Source organism: Heloderma suspectum, chromosome 4, assembly GCF_057233095.1.
Source record: "Heloderma suspectum isolate Gila_16-S chromosome 4, 16-S_ref, whole genome shotgun sequence".
Classification (NCBI taxonomy): Eukaryota; Metazoa; Chordata; class Lepidosauria; order Squamata; family Helodermatidae; genus Heloderma; species Heloderma suspectum.
Window position 1 is genome coordinate 112305900 of NC_139461.1, and position 23039 is coordinate 112328938.

General features: G+C 46.9%; 1 protein-coding gene across 1 annotated transcript; it reads left to right on the forward strand.

Moving 5' to 3' along the window:
• Nucleotides 1-6420: 6420 nt before the first annotated feature.
• NRN1 (neuritin 1) lies at nt 6421-21626 on the forward strand. Its single transcript, XM_084848124.1, has 4 exons — nt 6421-6702; nt 6735-6931; nt 12169-12313; nt 20110-21626. The coding sequence occupies exons 2-4, from the start codon at nt 6877-6879 to the stop codon at nt 20339-20341; spliced, it is 432 nt and encodes a 143-aa protein (XP_084704250.1). The 5' UTR covers nt 6421-6702; nt 6735-6876; the 3' UTR covers nt 20342-21626.
• Nucleotides 21627-23039: the final 1413 nt, after the last annotated feature.

A 23039-nucleotide genomic window follows, 5' to 3' on the forward strand; every position in this document is an offset into this window, starting at 1 on the left:
TTCAAGAAGGAGTAATATTGACTATCAAAAAGAAAACTCAGGTTGAGGTTTTTAGATATTCATGTGTGGCTGTGACTCGTGTTCAGTAGTGGCTCTGGCAATGTTGTTGTTGTTCTGTCGTTCAGTCGTGTCCGACTCTTCGTGACCCCATGGACCATAGCACGCCAGGCCTTCCTGTCCTGCGCTCTCTCCCAGAGCGTGCTCAAGTTCATATTCATTGCATCCGTGATGCTATCTAGCCATCTCATCCTCTGCCGTCCCCTTCTCCTTTTGCCTTCAGTCTTTCCCAGCATCAGGGTCTTTTCCAGGGAGTTTTCTCTTCGCATTAGGTGGCCAAAATATTGGAGCTTCAGCTTCATTATCTGTCCTTCCAATGAGCACTCAGGGTTGATTTCCTTTAGGATGGACTGATTTGACCTCCTTGCAGTCCAGGGGACTCGTAAGAGTCTTCTCCAGCACCACAGTTCGAAAGCATCAATTCTTCGGCGCTCAGCCTTCCTTATAGTCCAGCTCTCACAGCCATACATTACTACTGGGAAAACAATAAATCCATAAAATAAATAAATGGTCCAGTTTACTGATTACTGTGAAAGGCCCCTTCCCTTTCCCAAGTGCAGTCAATGGATGTTTTGCCATTTAGCACAGCTCAAGCAGCTGCAAGCTGACCAATGGATTTCATGCCAGCTATAAACCGCCATCAAGAAGGCAAAAATTGTCACTAAGGTGAGTTTGGTATGGCTGCACCAGACCTCCACTGTCCCAAGTCTCCCTCCCCATCCCCAACTTGATTCTCTCAGCACCTGTGTTGCTCTTGCACTGTGGCATGTCTGTAATGCAGATGTGCAAGGAAGCACTCAACATCTGTGTCATAGGAGGTACAAATCAGTTATGCCATTTCAAGTGGTATGCTCTCATGCTCACTCTCAAGTAAAATGAAATTTACTCAGGAGGAGGAACCCCTTTCTCCTGGCTTCCAGTGTTCTGGCCAACAATTGCAAAAGTCTTGAGATGACTGACTGTTCTAGCCAATGTAAAGGTTACATTCAAATTTCAAGTGCAGAATCTGCACTTAGTAACTGTAAGAACTGGTGCCTGAGCTCACTTTCCCCCCTCCCCCTCCCCCTCCCCCTCCCCTTTTCCTTGTGAGTCATGTCTTTTTACATTGTAGATATCAAAGCAGGACTGCCATGCAACTGAACTTTGTAAGCTGCTCTGCGAACCCGTTTGGCTAAGAAGAGGTGTAAAATGGTTTCAATAAATAAATAACATGCAGAAAGAGAGAGAGAGTTTACTTGTGAAAGCAGCCTTACAGTGCAATCTTGTCCATGTTTACTCAGAAGTAAGTCCCAATGAGACTACTTCTCTAGTAAGGGTGCAATCCTATGCAGGTTTAGGCAGAAAAAATGTCCTACACCTCCCAGCAATGCTGGGAGTTATAAGATGTTTTTCTGTCTAAACCTGCATAGGATTGCTACTTCTCTAGTTTTGCACTAGAGCCTCACAGCCCAATCTGATACGTGTCTACTCAGAAGTACATCCCACTGAATTCATTGGTGCTTACGCCCAGACAAGTGGGCAAGGACTGCAGCCTAAGGGCACAGTCCTATGCATGTTTAGACATAACAAAAGTCCTACAACTCCCAACATTCCCCAGCAAGCATAGTTGGCTGGGCAATCCTGGGAGTTATTGGAGTTTTTTCTGTCTAAACATACAGAGGATTGTGCCCTAAATCTTTTATTTGCTTGCTCTTTCATTCTCAGGATTTGCAAAGATACTATTGCTCCTTTATAAAAATAAAAAGAAATCCACATCAATTCCAGTCCTCCTTTTCAGTACATCTAGTGCAGGGATCTATTGCATGACACTCTCTGCTTCGAGAGCACACCAACTTCATTATATTTACTCATTAGGTGGACAAGGACTGGCAAACAGCAGCAGCAGCCCTTACATTACCCACAACCTGCTGCTTAAACCATGGGATGTGAGTGAAGGGCAATAATTATGTGTGTTGTGTTATATGGCAAAGGGAGGAGCTGACCATACAGGTGGTAATTTTGTAGTAGGGAAACAGGGGGAGAAGGCGGTAATTTGGTAACATGAGCCCTCAGGGAGAGCAGTTATGCTGTGGTGGTGATAACTAGGTAATTGCCAGTAATGACAGCTGTGGAAATAAGGACAGCTAGGCTCATTGAAAATGGACTCTGGATGCAGCAGGATTTTGCAAAATGTTGTACTCCACAGCAAAGAGAGGGCTGCATGTAGGAGAAGAAATCTCCATAGACATTTGGATTTCAGCCTGCTAGGGAAAGAAGTCATAGAACAACTAGGAAACCAAGCATGGTCATTGAGATATTAGCATTATTCTTCCATGCCACACTTGACTAAGTATTCCAAAATGCATATTAGTGAAATACCTTTATTAGGTCAACTCCAAGGCCACCAAAACTGTGCCTACTTTTGAGATCTTCAGATCTCTTAATCTGGCAAGGTGTTACAAAAATGGGGTGTGTGGGTGTGTTCTCTTATTCCCACACCTCTCCAACCTGCCTTTTGTAACGTCTTGCCTGATGAAGAGATCTGAGGATCTCAAAAGTGTGCACAGTTTTGGTGACCTTGGGTTTGGTTGACCTAATAAAGGTATTACACAAATATGGATTTTGACATTTTTCTAACTGCCTAAACAGGGTTACTTTTACTTCATTAGACATCTTACCTATGGAGCTTTTCCAGGTCACAGCTCAGGACCCAATAAAGTAGAAAACAGGCAGAGTGAGAGAATAGATGTTTCCTTTTGTTCTTGACAGATAAGCAGCTTCTCTGACAAAGCTGAAAGGACAGGCGAGAGAACTCAGTAGCCGCATGTGTAGCCTGGACAAGGCAGTCAGCTCTTGCAAAGGTGAAACCAGCCATCCCCAATTTGGTGCCCTCCAGATGTGTTGGACTACAACTCCCACCCTCCTCAATCAGCATGTCTAACACATCTGGAGGATGCCAAGTTGGGGATGGCTGGGCTAAACCAACCCTAAATGTTTGGCCACCCTACTGGTACACAGTCTCTACAATGGCTGCCCAGAGGAGCACTCACTCTGATTCCTGTGCAATCACAGGGTGCGTTGTCAGTGATCAGCACTGGATCGGCAAGAATTCTACCTGAGTGAGCAGCTGAGAAGTCAAAGCAATGACGAATTTTAGGAGGGCAGGGCAATGGTTGGGACTTCATTGCTTGCACAGCTTCCTGGCCCATCGTGGCTGGTATTCCTTGGCCTCTACTCAGACTTCCTCCCTGCTCATCCCTACTCATAGCTTTCCCTTTTATTCCAAAAGTCTGACTCTGGGAAGCAGATACAATGATGGGGCAGTGTGCAAAATCACCACCTCCACTTGCAGTGAACCAACCATCCATGCAACTGGTTTGCCATGACGAGAACAGTTTCCTTCCAGGCTCAAGAAGCTTTTTTTTTTTTTTAAAGAAGTGAATGCTTTTTAAAAGGAACCTTCAGGCTCCAGGTCCCCAATCTAGATCAAGAGCTGGGGGTCAGTAGAAGTTTCTCTTCCAGTACAGTTGCTAATTGCATGAATGGGTCTCCGCCAGTTTGGCCCTAAGTTACAGTCCTCTCCCCTAAAGTGCACAACGGGCACAAAAGCATTTGATCCCTCCTGGCCCAGCCAATGGGATCCGTTTTCTGTAGCTGTTTAAATTCTAAGGGGGAATAACATATCCTGTCTCTGCCAGACTATGCACTGCACAGGATTCAAAGGCGATTTGTGTGGGATGGGGGTGGGAAGACTCATTCCATCTGAGACACCAGCCAGACCTGCTGATTGCACCATGCAAATGGAACTGCCTGACCCCCTCAAAGTTTATGCCCAGCTCTACCCACCCCACTGTGCCCTGGAGAGGAAGCGGTGGTGGACAAGCCACATTTCAGGGACCTTTTGACTTGAGGAACTCTGCTGCGGTTCCACTTTGAACACCACTGCCGTGGCCTCCCTCTGTCTAGTGCCGGAGTGAGGAAGTGGTGACCCAGCTGATGTTACTGGACTCCAGCTCCTTCATCCCTGAGCATTGGCCATGCTGGCTGAGGCTGATGGGAGTTGAAGTCTAATAACATCCAGAGGGCTCTGGTTCCTCACCCCTGCTCCAGTCTCTGGCAAAAAGCAAGATGGCTACATCATCTGCCTGCTCCTCCGAACTTTCTGCGGCTGTCCTTCACCCCTTCCCTGCCAAGCAATCACCTCCTCCACCCTCGTCCTAGTCTTAGCAGCCCTTCTAAGGCAGGACAGTGGAGGCTGGTGGCTCCAATTTCGGTGGGGCTGTGAAACCATTCCGGATAGGGTTCAGCACCGTGGAGAGCTCCTTTAGAGTTCTGGCTGGTTTGACTGAAATCCAGAATGGATTCACAGCCCCACTGAAATCAGAGATACCAGCATCCCCATTGAGGCAGAATGGAACCCCCTCACTTTCCCATGGGGTTCTAGGCCGCGCAATCCAGCGAGGCTGCAAGGGAGAGACTCAAGCCGGTCGCCCTCGGAGAGAGAGGGAGAGAAACAGGGCCTCGTTCGAAGTAGGCCGATTAAAATTCTGAGCAGGCACCGCAGCCGGGACAAACCAGCTCTCTCCCCTCCTGCCACTTGCAGGTGACGTCATCGCTCGGAGTGTGGGGGAGGGGGGAGACGACTCCTCCTCCTCCCCCTTCCTCACTGCAGGGGCCGGACTTGGACAGATCCTGCAAAAACGGCAGGCACCGGCCGCCCCCGCAAACTGCTGCGGAGAGGCGGGGGAGGGGAGGGGAGGGGAGGGGGGAATCTACAGTGCTATCCCCACCTAGGCGAGAGAAGGGAAAGACGGGCGATTGCTCAGGCTCGTGTTCTCCCCCCCACACACACACACACCCCTTGTGGCTCCTGAATCTCTCTGCAGCGCTCCCCCCTCCCCTCCGTAATCCCCCTCCCCGAGGCGCCTCCAGAGCCTCCCCTGATTCCCAGATTCCGGCTACGGCTCTCCATTCTGCAGTGACGGTGATTTCCGCGCCGCGGAGATTTTTCACGGCGGGCCCCAACTCGGGCACACCCGGGAACACATCGTCGCCTCTAGTTTTCGCAACATGATCGATTAGATGGGTAGGTGGGTAGATAAGATCCCATGGCAGAGAAATAGACAGATCGCTCGAAACCCCTCCACTGACTTGTGCACGCCTAAGGAAGGAAAAGGAAAAGGAAAGAAACACGCTTTCGCCTCTCCGAGGGGAAAGTCCTTTGTCAAGACCCTACCCTACAAATAAATAAATAAATCCCTTCAGAAAGAAAACAAACCCAGCAAGTTAGGCGGAAATCGTTTACTCACTTTCCTGGGAGGAAGTCCCACTGAATTCAATGGGGCTTACTTCTGAGTAGACACATGCCTAGGGTTGCACGATCGAGCGTCCTTCAGCCGTTCCTGGGAGTGCTTCACAACGAAGCAAGTCCGGCTGAGGGACTGCGATCCGACACACTTCGCCGGAGGGAGTCCCATCGAACTCAATGGGGCTCACTTCGGAGTAGGCAACACGTAGGTTTGCGCTGTCCCTGTACTGGCGCCCCCCGCCCCCCCCCCAGCGGACAGTTTCCCGCAACATCCCTAGGGACACTCCAGTCGCGTCCCCTCGAGTGGGATTAGGGTTCCCCCACATCTGTGTTTTCCAGCTGATGGGATGCTGAGTGCATTACATAACGGGGCGGCGGCGAATGCAGCTTTTTCGGAGTCCGCAAGCCAGGGCACATACGTTGGGGAGAGCCGTGGGGATGGAACGGGGCAGAGGGAGCGGGGCTTGATTGTATTTGTTACGGGTTCCTACCAATCAACTTAACTGGAAGTACTTATTTTTAAAGCCGGGGGAAGGATCTTCCTCTCCTGCGCCCTAAGCGCGAACGCTCCTTCTTCGGCCCGAGTCCCAACGAGTGATCGCGGCACTCAGAGCTTGTCTGCAGGAAACCTCCGAGGCAGCATACTGGGGAGGGGACGGCCGATCCGATCCGACCCCAGCGCCAGCTCCTGTTGCTCTCTGCTCGCCCCGGCCAACTCCACACGCGCCTCCCGGGCTTGCGGGAGGAGGGCGGCGGGGTGGCAAGTGCACGCGGCGGCGGCGAGCGAGGAAGCGCGCCCCCTCCAGGTCCGGCTGGAGCCTGGCTCGCCCGCCGCCTGGCCGGGGGAGGCGAAGGTGCGCCTGGACTAAGATGACGGGCCGGGCCGGGCCGGGCCGGGCCGGGCACGGGCGGGCTGGGCCAGGGCCGCGTGGGGCGGCTCTTTGGTGCGCTCAGAAGCCGACGCGCTCCTCGCGGGTCCCGCAGGGTCACCCAGCCTGGAGACCGGGGGGCGGGGAGAGAGATCCCGCTCGGGTTCAGGGTGGCGGGGAGCCGCGCTGCCTCAGTCCAGTTTGTAAATGCCTATAAATGGCGCTTCTCTCTTCCAAGGTGCACATTTAAAAAAAAAAAAATAAAAAAAAATAAAAATACAAAAAAATCACTCAGTGTCATCCCCCACGTCAGGGCTGCTGTGGGCGTGAGGCTATACTTCCTCCGCCCCCTCCTAATGGAGTGAACCATTCCCTGCTCTTCCTTCCTTCCTTCCCTCTCTCCTTCTCTTTCCATTTCTGCCCCCCCGCTCTCTGTCTCTCCTTCTTCTCCAGCCTTCCCTCCAGCTTGGTGTGTGTATGTGCGCGCGAGTGTGTGCGCGCAAAGAAGAAGACGAAGAAAGTCTCTCGATTGCTTGGAACTTGTTGGCAATGCCTGGTGTGCAGCAGGCCCCTGCATTTCCCCAAGTCACACTTTAGGAACAAGAAAAGAAAGAAAGAGAAATACCAAAACCTGCAATCGCAAATGGTTGTACTAAATATAGGATGGGACTTAAGTTGAACGGCAGATACGTTTCTCTGGTCCTCGCAGTGCAACTAGGTAAGTGGACTCGCATCTTCTTATAGGAGCAAGATTCGAGATTTCTGGGAGGGAGGCGTTTGGGGGTTCTGAGTTTTAATGCGTGTAAAAGGAAAAAAAGAAAAGCAGCGAGAGACCTAACCCGTAATATCTAAATTGGTAGCAAAATATTGCCATTAATTAAGACAACAGGATTCTGCAATATGTGGTTTCTCTTTGTGGGCATCAGATGGACTCTTCTTTTTTATTTTTTCGTTTAAAAATCAACCCCGTTTCTTCATTTGCCGGTGTATTCAAAAGGTCAAGGTGTTTGTGTTTTGTTTCTGCCACCACCACCCCACAGGACACAATCCTTAATTGCATTGCTATATTCTCTCTCTCTCTCTCTCTCTCTCTCGCACACACACACACACACACACCCCACCTTCCCTCAGTACATACATACATTCATACACGCACACGCACACAAAGATTGCATCACGGTAGAGTGCATCGCAGCGTGCTATTTGTCCAAAGCTAAAATCTTCTTTTTTCGTCCCACTCCGGAGAGACAAGAAGAAAGGAGGTGTGGGGAAACAGAAAGAGAGAGAGAGAGATGCAAAATAATCTAGTTTTACTATCTGGGGTGGATAATTACAAAAGAAAAGAAAAGAACGATTCAAGACAGTTTGAAGTTTCTATCCCAACTGCAGTCATTTTGATAAAAGAATATTTGAGAGGAGGAGGAGGAGGTTGTGTTGAGTTAAAAGGAGGGGGGAGAAATAAATCAAATTGGGCTAAGTCTAGTCGGATATTCCGTGCCTGTGTCACTAAAGGACTTGTTAAAAAATGCTTATATTGGGGAGGGGGTTTTCGGTGCTAAAAATAGCCCAGCTTTCTTTCTTCAGTGGCTGTCGAGGGCTTAAGCTGCTTCTGGAATTGTCTGATGTGATTCGAGGTTTCTCTTGATGAGAGTTTAAGGCTAGGAGGAGGCTCCCTTGAAGTTAACAGCACCACTTTGGGTTCTGCCCTGAGCAAATTTACGTGTGAAATCTATTTTGCTGGTGTGATTGGGGTTTGGGGGAGGCAAATTTACTTGGGAGCTTGATTGAAAGCCTGCCCTTCTACGTTTTGTCAAGGTGGGCGATTTAAAGAATGCATTTAAATTTCCTTTTGGAAATGCTTTTGTCCATCATCCTCAGAGGCTTTCTGTCCCAAATTTTCAAGTCTCGGATTTATTTCTCTCTGCCAACGGTCCCTGCAGCATTTTGGGAGCAGTCAGCAGAGGTGGTTAAGGCGAAGGGAGGAGACTCGAGGTTTGTAGACTCCTCGATTATCTAAAATAATAAAACAGGAGAGGAAACAGTACGATCGTGGCAGTGAAAATGAGAATTGGGCTCGACTGTATTCCAGAGCCATCCCGGGACCTGAAGGGGGAGGGAGTAAAGGTTCCCCCCTACACACACACACATACTCCCCCAGTTGTGTCTTGACTGTGGCGGAATTTCAGTTCTATGAAATAAATGTGTCCATATCTATATTTAAAAATAAGCTCTGCCTCTTTCTCCGTGTGCCCAGGTTATTTTTTGCGAAAAATGCGGGATTGTTCTCATTTCTTTCTGTCACCGTTTGCATTCTAGAGGTCTCATTACGCCTATAATGGAGGAATTGGGAAGGTTAAATTGAGGATAGGACACGCGCAAAAAACCGCGAGAAGGACTGATAATATAATATAATATAATGCCCTTCTAAGAACCCTTAACCCCATTTGGTTTTTAATTTATTTTCCTCCAATACCTTTCTCAAGGACTTGTGCAATAAGATTACACGGTTATTAGTCCGTGTTTAAACATCTGGTGACATAAACATTTATACGGGCGAAGTGTTAGGCAATTTCTTGAAGATTTGGTTTAGAAACCACTAGTACATAATGACTGTTTTTTCGTGTACTTCAAAATCGATGCATTTCCTTCCACCAGTGTGGCTGTAATGTGTTCGGAATGGATTACCTTTGGGGGCAAACAAGGTTGTTGGAAGAGAAGGTTGAAAAATAGAGGCTGCGGGAGTTGAAGATGTTTTAAAAACAGACACATACAACGAGAGAGAGATTACACAGAGACTGACACACGCAATTCTTCACATCTACCAGTTCTTTAGCGTTATCTAAGAATATCAGGGGGGCAAAGGGGGGAATCACGTGTGTGTGTGTGTGTGTGTGCACGCGCATCCACGTGTATATTATAGTGAATGAGGTTTTGTCCCCTTTTAACCGTGTAGATGGCTGCAGTATAGGGAAGAGAAGTGGAAGCAGAAAGGCTGTTTCTGAGAGCCGCTAGCAGGGTCCCTCACGGCTTTCTAGCAGCGTAGCGGGATGATAGTTAATTTCAGGCGTGGCTGTAGTGGTTCCATCATCCCTTTCCTTCCTCTGGCAACTCTGGTCAGGTCAACTGAACAGGTGGGAGGGGAGACACGCTTATTCTTAGCCCTCCTCTGATCATCACCCTGGCCAGCATCGCCCTTTGCACCAAGGTGTGAACGTGGAGGGAGGGGTGGAGGGAGGGGTGGAGGGAGGAAGAGCGTTTCGACACGGGCCAGAGACTTCCCTTTGGGAACGTGCTCTTTTCGGATGAGCCTTCCCAAGTCAAGGCGGCTTTAAAGCGCGAGTTGTTGTAGGACACGCTTTTACTCTTGGGATCGTCTCCCGTGTCTGTTATTTGTTTGTAGGTTCCGTATGTCAGCCAATGTCTTCAGCCTCTGCGTGTTTTGACGTGCTGGGGAGTGGGTTAGAGAAGAAAGGAGGTGGTTACTAAATCAGGTTAACAATATATCAGGTGGGGGGGGGGTGTCCGCCGGCACTGAGCTTTATGGGGAGGATATCTTTTATTTTGTAGTTGGATTTTGTAGTTTCCCTTCCCCCTTTAAACACACACACATTCAGCCAGCCAAAGGGTTCACGTCGAAATTATCTAGGGGATAAAAAAATAAAACAATTTAAAAATCCCTTTTCCAGTTGCAATCCCCAGTCTTCAATGTCCCCGAAGCTGGGCAAGCGCACTAGCGCGTCAGAGGGAAATGGACACTTTCCCTAACCCGATTGCTGTTGAGTGCTTGGGGGCGGCTGCGCGCGCGCGGGGGGGGGGGGGGATACGAGCAGCAGCGAACGGTTTGCTCGGGATCAAGCCAGTGATCAATTAAACCAACAAGTCGCTAATTCCCTTTCATTTGCTGCAGGATTGATGGGGATAAATTCCCCGTATGCCGCTCTCGATCCATCCACCTGCTCTTGCAAGGCCAGAGAAACTGTAACTGCGGCTGCTGGGTTGGATTTTGTGTGTGTGTGTGTGTGTGTGTGAGAGAGAGAGAGAGAGAGCAATGTAATCAATTGAGCAACGCGCGAGCAAAAATGGCACAATTGTTCTCTCTCTAGAGTGCGCGCGCGCGCGCGCGCACACACACACATACACACACGGAGCGGGGTGTAGGGGTGGGGGAGAGATATTTCCCCACCACTGCAGTCCAGATCCATTATGATCAAAGAGCGTTTTGTCATCGACTTCCATGGGTTGGGGGAGAACACCTTCGTCTTTGGGGAAATGTGGAACGAAGAGCGAAACCATTCCAACGAATGGGAGTTTCCCCTCGACTTTGATGTTGGCTGCACCCAACAGAGAGCTCTTGAAACCCGCCTTTCCAAGGGGAACAGGAAGGACGTCCTGGCTTCAGCTTCCCTGCATATCTTTCCGAGCGGCTGGGGCTTTGCTGTGAGGGAGAGGAGGAAGACGGATAGCGGAGAGTCCGTGTCGAGGATGCGTGTGGCGGACAGAGGCAGCGGAGGAGCAGGCGCGGTTTGGGTGGCGGGGGAGCTCGGGAGAAGGCGAGTGGTGTAGAGATTAAATGAGACGGGGGGGGGGGAGCCTTGGGGATGCTCTCCTGTCTGCACTTCAGTGGAAGAGCCAGGGTGGGTCCGCCGTGGAGGAGGAGGAGGTGGGACCAATGGAAGGGATTAAGCATCGAACATGCCAGCCGCTCTTTAGGTTCTCATTCAGGCAGGTTGCACATGCAGGGATTCATATGTGAGTAACTAGCCCACGATTCTCCCGATTGCATCTCATTTACTTCTTCGCCTTTCCAAAGGGGCGGGTCTTTGGGAGCCTCTTCCTAACAACTGCAACCCCGGCGGGAGCGGGGCGGGGGTGCTTACTGCAGGAAACAAATTGTAGAAGAGAAGACCTTATAAATCCGTGTCTGGTGATTTGTATTCCAGTCTCTCTCTCTCGCTCCCCCTTCATACCTCTCTTATGGGCAAATTCACAGAAGCTCCAATTTTTGAAAGGTGCTTTAATATTATACACACAGTCGTCCGAGGAGTCCCCCTTCCTCCCCGCTCCTTCTTTGCAGGCGGCTACAACTGAACTTACTTAAGCGTTAATCGTAGTAATTATGAAATGTCTCTAACCGTTTGCTGACATGAATTTAGCGTTTCTGACGTCTTCTCAGGAGTTTTGCATTTGGCTTTTCCTTTTTAATTTTTTTTTTAATGAAACAAAACAAAACAAAAGTGTTATTTCCCACTCCGGGGGAAAAAAGGAAACTTTGTATCTTTAAGAAGATATATAACAGGGAAAAAATTAAGTCAATATTTATTTATTTATTTATTTATTTAATTTATTAATCGCCCATCTGGCTGGTCACCCAGCCACTCTGGGCGATGTACAGAATATAATAAAACAATTTAAAACAATAAAATTCTACAATAAAAACGTTTTCTAAAATACCCTAACCCACCCCAAATGAACAACCACGTTTTTAATACACAGCGGAAGCATGTGTGTATTGGGGCATGGCGGAGTTCCCTAGGGAGGGAGTTCCACAGAGTGGGGGCCACCACAGAAAATAAGAGAAAAAATAGAAAGAAATATGATTATTATTAGCACTACAATGATTTTTATAAATTGCTAATTTAGTTATGGGACATTTAAAGAAGAAGCACCAAAGACGGGCTGATCTGTCTGTGAATTGGAGCGCACATTGTTTAATTTAAAATTTATTCTGTCCAATTTAATGCTCTCGAAGAGGGGGAGGATGGATGGATTTTGTGGGATAAGACAAAATGATTGCAGAGCGGATTCTGCTCCCTGTTCCAGCTTTGATGCAGTGTGTGTGGACCGAAGGTTCGGATCGATCACACCCATTTCTGAAGTCAAACCAAGGTTGGGTATCGCGCGCGGGTTATTTTACTAGGAGCTGTCCAGTTGATGTGGTGCTGATCTGTTCCCCAGCATACCTGTTGCAAGCAGTCAGAGCAGCGGGCAAGTGCGATGCGGTCTTTAAGGGCTTCTCGGACTGTGTGGTCAAGATGGGCCAAAACATTGCCAATTATCCGCAAGACCTGGACGACAAGAAAAATCTCGAAACAATCTGCCGGTAGGTTCATCTCTTTTGTTGTTACGCCTGCTTGTGGCCGTTCAATCTCCTGTCCTTCATAGTATATCTATACGGTTGCTGGGGTGGGGGGTAATTGCATTTTGCTTGGCTTCATAGTGGGATCCTCTATGCTGCTGTAGCGTGAACCTAATGCCAAACAAAAAGCTACCAGCTCGCCAAAGTATTAGTTCTTTGCTATGTGGTTTGACAACACGTCTCACAGTCTTAATCCCCAACAGATTGAAATGCTAAATTAAGCTTAACCATACAAAGCAGGCAAGAATGTTGAATGCAATCTTCATCCGGCAACATCGACAGTGAATTCCCTGATGCTAAATCTAAAATTGGAAATAAAATACATCTGTGGGATTTGCTTCCAAATAGATGTGACTTTGTGTGCAGTTCACATTCCATTTAAAATGGAATTGAGAATGGAGTATTTTGAATGAGCCTCACTGGCGCTCACTGGGCCCTGTTGCAATTAGCTGTTATGTTGTACAGTGATTCCCCCCGCCTTCTGACATGTTTGGGTTTTTTGTTTGTTCTTTTACAAAATTAATTAACCAACTGGGTACTATTAATGGCCCTTCCTACCCATTAATAGTTTAATAGGTCAAATGCATACCTCCACTAATCTTGGCAAACCTGTTGTTGTCCCTCCCTCTTTGAAATGGTAGTTGTTAATGCACGGGGAATGCCTGAGAACAAGGCATCCAACAGACTTTAGGAAGTTCTTCTTTCAAACTGGATTTACCCTATTTTCCCAATAACTAATTGAAGGTAGAAGTTGGAAACAGCTCCCCAAAATGAGTCAAGGGGGATCGAAAATGCTTTAAAATGCTTCTTGAGCACCGATAATGCTTTCAAATGGGATGTAATATTGCAATGTGGTATCACGGGGCATCACGCTATCATTTTAATACAATGTCTACCTTTGCCATGTGTTGTCAACATGTACTCTGTATAATTTAAAACAGTCCATATCAAATTGAATAGCTGGTCATGGTGATATGGTACAGCAGTTATGTTGGGATTTCTCTCCCTCCCCCTGCCCCCATCCCTCCTTAAACATTTGCCGCAATACTGAAAGTAGATTTGAACATAGGTCTCCCTTCACATCCAATATTCCTTTTCAAGACATCACATTGACTCGCCATTCAAAAATGAAGTCATTCAAAAGTTTTACATTGCAATTTAGCAGTCTGGTGTGATCTTGCAAGCCACAAACCACTTTTGAGCCACTTTAGCTCTAGTAGTTGGGGGATGGAAGCCTCTGTGTTTTCCTTAAGGTAACGGGCTATATCACATTTTTAGAGGGGAAGCCCAATTTAAACCCCATATGCTGAGCTGCTTTATAGGCTGTATTAGCAAAACTGCCATCCATGCTATGGGAACTGAAAAGGCCATGATCCCAAATGTGCAAGCAGGTTGGATTGAAAACCGTAGAACATAACGCTGTGTAAGTGTCTTTGAGATGGCTTGTATGGACTCAATTCAATATGCAGATGCAAAGCTAATATGCAACCAAATCTTCTCCACGTTTGCTTGGAAATAAGTTCCTCTGATTTCAGTTGGATCTATTTCCACGTAAGACTGTGTTGACCTTGAAACAAGTTCTAAATAATCAAATGAAATTTGCTTCCAACACTAAGGCTGCAATCTTCAAACAGATTTACTAGGAATTAAATACACCCCGTTCGATTCACTGGGACTTACTTCTGGGTAAGCCTTCTCTCATAGAAGTGCTATACATGTGTTTTAGTGTTTTGGTGCTTTGGTGTTCAGATCGCGACAGTTTCTGTCAAACGTAGGTTGGGAAAAACCTAAACCTGTTTTCTGTTGAAAGCAATGGGACAATTCCCGGTTAAAGGCATCGAAGATCCGAATGCCAGTTTGAATCCAGGGTGTGGATCCGGCTGGTAGACATCTCACACCTCGATGCTAATTCCCTTTACTTCGAATGTTAACCCTACTAAAATCACTGTGATTAGAATCGGGTTGTATACAGTATTATTGACTCTGGTTTGTTTGTTTGTTTAAATGGAGAGTGGAGACATTTTTTTAAAAAAATGTAGGCACCGAAATGTTAAATAGAAACCTTCATCCATTCTACTCGCCCACCCCCACCCCCAAATGTGTTCGTGAGACATTGCTTCTTGCTTTGGAGCGCTTTCCTAAGAACGTTTCCTTTGAATTCCTAACATTTCTGGTAGATCTAGACGAGACAAAATACTCGGATTTGGACAACAGGATGCTGGTGGGAAGGGGGCGGGGGGAGAGAGAGAGAGAGAGAGAGAGAGAGAGAGAGTATCCTGGCCGTGAAACCTAATAAATGGAAGCCACCACCTGGTGGTGGTGGTAGTAGTAGTAGTAATACTAATACTACTAATAATAATATGCATGAAGCGGATAAATTTGCTACAGTGCCTAGAAAGAACCCCCTTTCGCCAAGATATTGGAAACCTCCGTTGTTTCCTCAGGAAAAAAAGAAAAATGTCTGCCTGGCATCCTGGTGGGATAAACAACTGGTGACCTACAGGAGCTGCAGCGTGCCTTGCGCGAGAAAGAGACGAAATGTGCTTTGTTTTTTGGGGAGGGGGGAAACGAGCAAGTCCTTGCCCTAGATTCATAGTCCCTCGCAGCGCCACGGATGCGCCTTGATTCAGGAGAGGTCGGCTGCTCGCCCGTTCTCTCTCGCGCTCTCTCTCTCTCTCTCTCTCTCTCTCACACACACACTCTCTCTCTCTCTCTCTCTCTCTCTCTCTCTCTCACACACACACACACACACACGCTTCTACTTCTCTGCTCTCGCTCGCTCGCCCTTGTGTGTGTTGAAAGAAGCTCCGCGAAGATTGAGTTGTCCTTGGGGAGATGCAATTACGGCAGAAATACAGCAGGAGAGGCGCCCTCTCAGCCTCCTCGCCATCTCCAGGCCTCATTATTTATTACAAATGCAGTCCCGCGTTGGACTCCGCCACCAGTTCCAAGTGCTCATAAATTCGCAGAACCACCACCATTCTGTTCTGAGGCACCCAGAGCCATAAGCAACCCAAGCCAAACGGGGGCGGCTGGGGGGGGTCGTTTGTTTTTGTTTAAATTCTGAGTCTTATTTAGGATGGAGGAAAAGAACAAACAAAGAACTGATGGAGGCCAACCTGGTGCGCTCCAGATGTGTTGGACTGCAACTCCCAGCATTCCCAGACAGCACAGTCAATGGTGTAGATGGCTACATTGGCAAGGAATGGTGGGAGTTGTAGTCCAGCATGTCTGGAGGGAATGGGGCTGGGAAAGGCTCTTATGCTTGCCTGGATTAGCACACGTCACTCTCCTCTGAAAACGTAACTCTGCAGTGAAGCTGGAACAAGCTGCTGCTGCTATTATTATTATTATTATTATTATTATTATTATTATTATTGAAATTGGTTTCCAATCTAGAAACAGGAGATGGTCAACCTAGATAAGGTCAGGTGTGCAGGTATGTGCTAATTATTATACAAAGGAAAGTGCCAAGGCTACCCCAAGACTAATTGTTGCTTGAGGCAGACACCTCCCCCCCCTCCCCACCACCCCCATTGTACCCAGTGATGCATGGTACCCAAGGCAGGTGAAGTTGTATTGGCACCTGAGGCAGAACACCCCACTAGTGCCTTTCTCCCTCCCTGGCTGTAAGAACACAGCAACCGTAAATTAAATCTCCAACAAATTGCTGGACACCCAAAACCAGCTGCCTGAAGCAGCAACAGCACTCTGCCTAATGGGAGGGCTGGCCCTGGAAAGCTGATATCACATGCACACAGGGCTAAGTAAGGGGAAGAGGACAACCTAACAGCAGTCAGCAGAAAGAGCTTGTGGATCATAATTGTGTGCTTGTGAGATGTCATGGCATCAGACAACACAGAACATTTAAGCGACTTGCAGAGGTCAGTAAGTGGTGGAAAGGCACACATCATTATTAATGCCACGTTTCCAGAGATCAGCCTTGGAAGTGAAAGCAGATTCTAGGGCTAAGCCACAGTGAAGTCAGGCTCTTATTAAACCCTGAGTCAATGTTATTAATGACTGATATTCATTTATTAGGATTGGCCGTTCACCTGTTCATGCACTGAAAAGTCTGCATTCTGCCTCTCTGTGCACTGGAGGCACCTTACAGTGAAAACCGATCACATGCTTCACATAAACGTCCTAAGAACAGTTTAATATTTAACAGCTCCAAAAGAAGAACCAGCAGCGCAGCAAAATCCTAATTGCCGTCATCATCCATCACCAAGCTCACCAAAGCAGACCAAAGCAGAGGCTCTGCAGCAATCTCTCTGCAGCATGAATGAGGCCAAACACAGTTGGACTGCTAAGGTGCTAGGCACTGTACCACTGGCAGGAGAGTACAGCTCCGGGTCTCTGCAGTGGTTTCCTCTGGCTGCATCTGGAGCCTAAAAGCCATGGGCTTAGGAAGGACTACCATTGGCTTAGCATGGGAACTTATACGGATGCCCACTGCCCAAGATATACGTTCAGACAAAAGGGGATAGGAGCTATCAGGGTTCTGTGAAGGAGTAGCCAGGATGGACTGGGAGAGATGAGGAGAATTCTTAGCACCACTGTGGAGGTACTTAAGCAGTCTGTCCAAGTGTTAATCAATATGGCACCATTTGGCAGGTATCTGATAGAGACTTCCAGAAAATAGATGGCAATTTTATATATCAGAATCCTTCCAAGCACCATTTATGCTCATGAATAAGTTTTCATTAAGTGGGCCAGCTGACTGGTCTCCCATGGAGCCATGTGACTGATAGCGGCTGGACTACTGGGCTGAAGGTTTATGGATTGCCTGTAAGTGCTTGCATTTGTGGCATGCCTTATTATGGCACAGATGTTATCTATGTATCTTATAGAGTGGCATTTTGCTGCACTTGACTTTGAATGTGCAACTCCATTGTTATACCACTTTGTTATAATTCTGTTTGTGCAACGTATTTTAGGGGGCATTGTTTCTCATTTTAGGGGGACCAACCATTATTTGTATTTTCTGTGCTTGCTTTTGAGTCCTCCTTCTTTGCCTTGTCCCCCTTCCCCCCAATGTGTTTGGCACTGACAGTGAGAGAGCTGGGTGGGATCTTTTGTTTAAAAAGTAAAGAGAAAATAATCATCCTTGGGGCCTACAGTTCAAGCTTTCTAGGATTCAGATCCAGCACCTAGATTTGGTACCAGGATTCAGCTCCAGAATCTGCTAAGTAATAAAGAAAGACTTTTTCATTTATATTTCTACCTTTAATTCCCATTGTTCCTCCAAGTAGATCAGGAGTATTTATGTGGTTCCCTGCCCCACACAACAACCCCATGAGTTGGGTTAGACTGAGAGCTAGTGACTTACACAAAGTAATCCAGTGAGCTTCATGTCTGGGTGTGGTTTTGAACCTGGGTCTCCCCTGTCCTCCAGCACCCTAACTACTACACCACACTGGAGGTATAATTGGGGCATCGTTTGTGTCAGGCTCATGTGAGGGCTATGCCCTGTGCCCTGCTTTTTTTTAACTCACAAGCTCAGCCTCCAAAGATAGGAAATAATAAAGAATGTCACTTTGAACATATGCAGAGTGCATTCCCTTCACACCTGAGTAATCGCAGCTCAGCCCCCTTGCACCTGTCATTTAAGAGAGGAAGGCTGTCACAGTCTAAGGCAGAGATTTCCAAGCACCTCTCATTCCCTGAAGTCAGCACTGGGAAAGAATACCTCTGGGCATATGCAACATGTTTTTCTATCACCACCACATATTCACAGCCATTTCATCCCCCAAAAGGCATCGTGATTGGGGGGGGGGGGAGAGAGAGAGTCCAGACTAGGAGGTATCCATTGTTCAGCAGTGCTTTGTACGTGGAAGGCCCTTGATTCTAACCCTGAGAGCCAGTGTGGTGTAGTGGCTAAAGTGTTGGACTGGGAACTGGGAGATCTGAGTTCTAGTCCCCACTCAGCCATGGAAGCTCATTGGGTGACTTTGGGCCTGCCACAGACTGTCAGCCCAACCTACCTCACAGGGTTGTTGTTGTGAGGCTAAAATGGAAAGGAGGATTATGTATGCCACTTTGAGTTCCTTAAGGAGGAGAAAAGGCAGGATATAAAAATAATAAATAATAATAATCTCCAGTTTAAAAAGATCTCTTTGGAAAACAGGATGCTGGACTAAGGTGGATCCTTGGCCTGGTCCAGCATAGCTCTTATGTTCTTAGTAGCAAGAGATGAGAAAGAAGTCTGCTGACATCATGGACCAGCCATCTTCAATCCAGTGCTCTTCAGATATGCTGGACTACAATTCCCACAATTCTCAGACACCCCAATGGCCATGCTGTCTGGGGATGATGGGAGTTGTACCCTAACACATCTGGAGGGCATCAGGTTTGGGAAGGCTTCTACATAGGACTGGGCATAAGTCCTATTGAACGAAATCCCATCAGGCTGCTGGAGGCTGGGGCCACCACCAGTAGGAATAGATCTTGCTGGACTGAATGGTCTAACTCGATAGGGGGCAACTTGGCTATGTTCACATATAAATGGAACTGCCTGCAACCCAATTAAGAACATTGTAATAGATTAATCATCTGAGTTTCAGTGTATTAATTAGAGTCCATCAACTACAATTGCATGTAAAATCAATATTTCTGAAGCAAGCAAGAAGCCCATTCCTTTGGGTTTTTTTAATTATTTATTACATTTCTAAACCACCCAATAGCCAAAACACCCTTGTTTTAAGATGATGCACACCTGTATCCAAGCAAACCTCATCGTAGAAGGAGCATTCCTCCTCTGTCTTTTAAGATGGTGTGTGCCATCTGAGGTTTTCATAAGCACTTGTAGTACAAATAAACATGTTTTATTTATTTTTAAAAATTTGCTGCCTGATTAAGGAGACCCTTTTAGTTGACCAAGGGCACAATCCTACGCAGGTTGTGGCAGAAACAAGTCCTACGAATGCTAGGAGTAGTAGGACTTTTTTCTGTCTAAACCTGCATAGGATTGCACCCAAGCGGCACAATCTTATGGATATTTAGGCAGAAAAAAGTCTTCTACTTCACAGCATGCTCTAGCCAGCCATTGGGATTGTAAGACTTCCTTCTGTCTAAGCATGCATAGGATTGGGCTCTAAAAGCTTTTGATTGATTTCTCTAACTGATTGATTGATTAAACATTGAAACCCCATCAGACTTCCCCATCCGAATGCCCTCCAGACTTGTCTGATTTGGAGCCAGCAAGGGCTGGGGATGACTGGAGTTGCAAGCCAACACATCTGCGAAACACCAGTTTGGGGAAGGTTCTGCTACTACTACTACTAGCGAACTCATTCTCTGAGTGTGGATCCTTATATAATCAAAACGGCACCATGAACGGACAAGAGGGAGATATCAGCAGGCTTGGGGGAACCCTAAAACGTGCAGACGTACAAAAATTCTTTGGGGAGGGGAAGCTAAGGAGGAGGGGACCCAAAACACCAAATGAGGACTGAGGGACTGCTGACTTGATGGGTGGTGGATGGAATGGAATGGAATGGAACCTCCCGGAAAAGGGCATGGCTGGCTGGAATCCTGACCAAGGCGCATCCTTTTGTTGCAGGGCCCCTCTTTTAGATAAAAGCTTACTATCAAGGTCACTGCGTGCGAGGCGCCTCCACCCCTCCTTTTCGAAATCAGCCGCTGGAGGGAAGCGGGAAAGCGCCGGGGGGTGCCAAGCCGTTCCATCCTGATCAACTCCTTTCCTGTGTGTGTCTCTCTCCCCCCCCCCCCACACCTCACCCCCAATCTTTGCTCAGGTACTGGGACGATTTCCACGCCTGCACCCTCACAGCCCTCACGGATTGCCAAGAAGGGATGACAGACGTCTGGGAAAAACTGAAAGAGAAATCCAAAAAGCTCGACTACGAAGGCAACTTGTTCGTCCTCTGCAGCAAAACCAAGGGGGTGGCTTCGTCCGTCGTGGCTTCCGCCTCTCCCCTGCTGCTGCTGGCTCTTTCGGCCGCGCTGGCGACGTACTTCTGCTTTTAGAAGGCCCTTCGCGCAGGGAGCACACCCATCCTCACGACACAGTTCTCCCCCATCCGGCCGCCTCCACCTCCCACCGCTTCTTCTCTCTTTCTCCAGGAACTGGATTTATAGAGGAAAAGTCTCCATCCCTTTGCTTTGGGTCGGTGGGCGGGCGGGAAACTGTTGTGAATTCTCCGTGATGCTGAGCACAACGACCATCTTAAGGAAGGGCCGCGGGGGAAAGAGAGAGCTCGACAGCCCCCCACCGCCACGACGCGCGTCTCTCTCTCCACCCGCCTCTCGCGTCTTCTTTTGCGTTCTGATGATTTGCCAAATGGTACCAAACGGTCAGCAACCAACAGCCAAAATCGGACCTCAGCTTTATTCCTCTCTTCAGATCAAGGTCAACTTGAGCCCTCTTTTTTTTGTGTGCAAAAAGAATCTCAGGAACGGCTTTGAGCCACCACCGAATATTAATAAAGCGTTAATAGGTAATAATAATAGTAATAATAATGATACTATTAATAATACTACTCACAGCAACAAAAGAGGGGCTCTTCTGGGCAACATCAACGGGAAGGATGAGTTGAGCAAGGGAATCGAAATGAGGACAGGGGGGAGAAAAAGGCTCCGGAAATGGATCCACCTTAGCTTGACCACGTGTGTGAAGAGGCATTCGATGGTGAATTAACACAGACGATCATCTTTCCTAGGAAACTCTCGTGGTTGGTTTGTTTTTTTTTAAAAAAAAATTTCTGTCATTCCACTTCAAAGACATAAGACCCCTCCCCGAGGCGTGGCGGGGGAGAGGGAAAGAGAAAAAGAAGGACAAATGAAAGAGGGGGGAAACAAGAAAAAAATTAAATAAAAGGAGATTTAGCTAAATGATTGACCCAATGAATGCTGCTAAGTTTGCTGAGAGTTGAGCTTTACTTAACTATCAAGACATCTTTTCAAGTTCCACTGCCTTTTCTTTCTTTCTTTCTTTATAAGTTTTCCCCTCTTCTCTTGTTTTTTCGGTGTACCACCATTACCGTAAGATATCTGACTATCCAACAGTGTAGATCACAGGGGAAAAAAGGGGGGGGGGGAGTCATATATGTTAACGTAAAAAAAGAGAAAAAATTAAAATAAACACACAGTCTAAAGGGTTTGGGGAGGGGGGGATAGTATTAAAAGAGCCTTGATTTTAAAAGAAAAAATGTACTTTAAGAAAGTTTATTATAAAGTTGATTCAGCAAAAAAAAAAAAATTATAAAAGATTTGCTACAAAGTATAGAAAAAGGTATAAAATAAAATTATTGTTTGAAATGAGGATGTAGTTCTATTTTTTAAACATGCAAATGTATATTATTATATATAATGTTATTATAAGAACAGTATATATAATATATAATGATTATATTCTATATAGTCTCTGAAAGGTGCTTTCTTCAAGTAAATGGGCAAGTTATTGAATATAGTGTGGAGAGGTAGTGACGTGGGCAGGTGTTAATGGGGCGATGAGGTAGGTGAACATGATCGATGTATGTCCGGAATGTCTGATTCACAAGCTAAAAGGGCGCAATCCTATGCATGTTTAGACAGAAAAAAGACCTACAACTCCCAGCATTCCCCAGCCACCATGGCTGGCTGGGGAATGCTGGGAGTTGTAGGCCTTTTTTCTGTCTAAACATGCATAGGAGTGTGCCTTAATTCAGTAGGAGGTTTTGGCTTTCAGTGGATTGGGTTGCTCCTAAATAATTAAGGCTTAACTCTGATCTTTTTTCCCATTGATTTATGTGAGTGAAGCTGATGGTACGTTTTTGTGGAAATAAATGCAGTTTTTTTATATGTTTATGTTTAATATTTAAAGGATCCCTTGTCGAAAGTATAAAGCAGTTTTTCTCTCCCAAATCTGGGGGCGGGGGGAGAAAAACGCCCACAACATTCCAAAATCCCCCCCCCCCAGCACTTGACTCAAAAATGTGAAAGGAGGAAGGGAAGCTCTTCTTTTTTCATATGCATCTTCCTCCGTGTGCTTCCTTGGAAGCAACAGCACAGTCCTACAGAAGTCTACCCAGAAAGAAGTCCTGTTGGGTTGTATCTAATGTTAGTCCTACTTAGAGTAGGTCCATTGAAGTTGATGGGACTTAAGTTAGACTTAACATTGGATACAACCCATTTTCTTTCTATGGGGCTCACTCCCAGTTAAGTGGGTATGGCAGCCTTCCCAAGACCTGATGCCCTCCAGATGTGTCAGACTACAACTGCCAGCGTCCCCCAGCCAGCTGGGGGAGTTGTAGTCCAACACATCTGGAGGACACCAAATTAAGGATGGCTGGAGTATAGGCTTGCTGGCTAGATCCTACGGAATAAAATGGTCCCTACTTCCCAGGAGAGAAGTGTACTGTCAGGGTGCCATTACACACACACACACACACACACACACACACACACACACCAAACTGGCTGGGTCACATGTACATAAGACCCTGATTCTAAAACAGATGCATTGGGAAGGGAGCCCCATTCGTTTCATTAGGCTTCCTGCCAGTGGAAGCTGGTGCATCCATTCTGAACCAAATAGGTTCAGCACCTTGGATAGCTCCTTTAGAGTTCTGGCAGGTTTATTTACAATATTTATATACTGCTCCACATCAAAGATTTCGGAGTGGTGAACAGCAAGATAAAGGAATAAAACCCCATAATTAAAATAATTAGAACATTTTAAAAGAAC

What these genes read in the sequence shown, in the direction of transcription:
- NRN1 (XM_084848124.1), top strand. Translation starts at nt 6,877, where the DNA reads ATGGGACTTAAGTTGAACGGCAGATACGTTTCTCTGGTCCTCGCAGTG. An exon ending in GGTCCTCGCAGTGCAACTAG is followed by an intron (nt 6,932 to 12,168) that starts GTAAGTGGACTC and finishes TCTGTTCCCCAG; the next exon opens with CATACCTGTTGCAAGCAGTC. An exon ending in AATCTCGAAACAATCTGCCG is followed by an intron (nt 12,314 to 20,109) that starts GTAGGTTCATCT and finishes ATCTTTGCTCAG; the next exon opens with GTACTGGGACGATTTCCACG.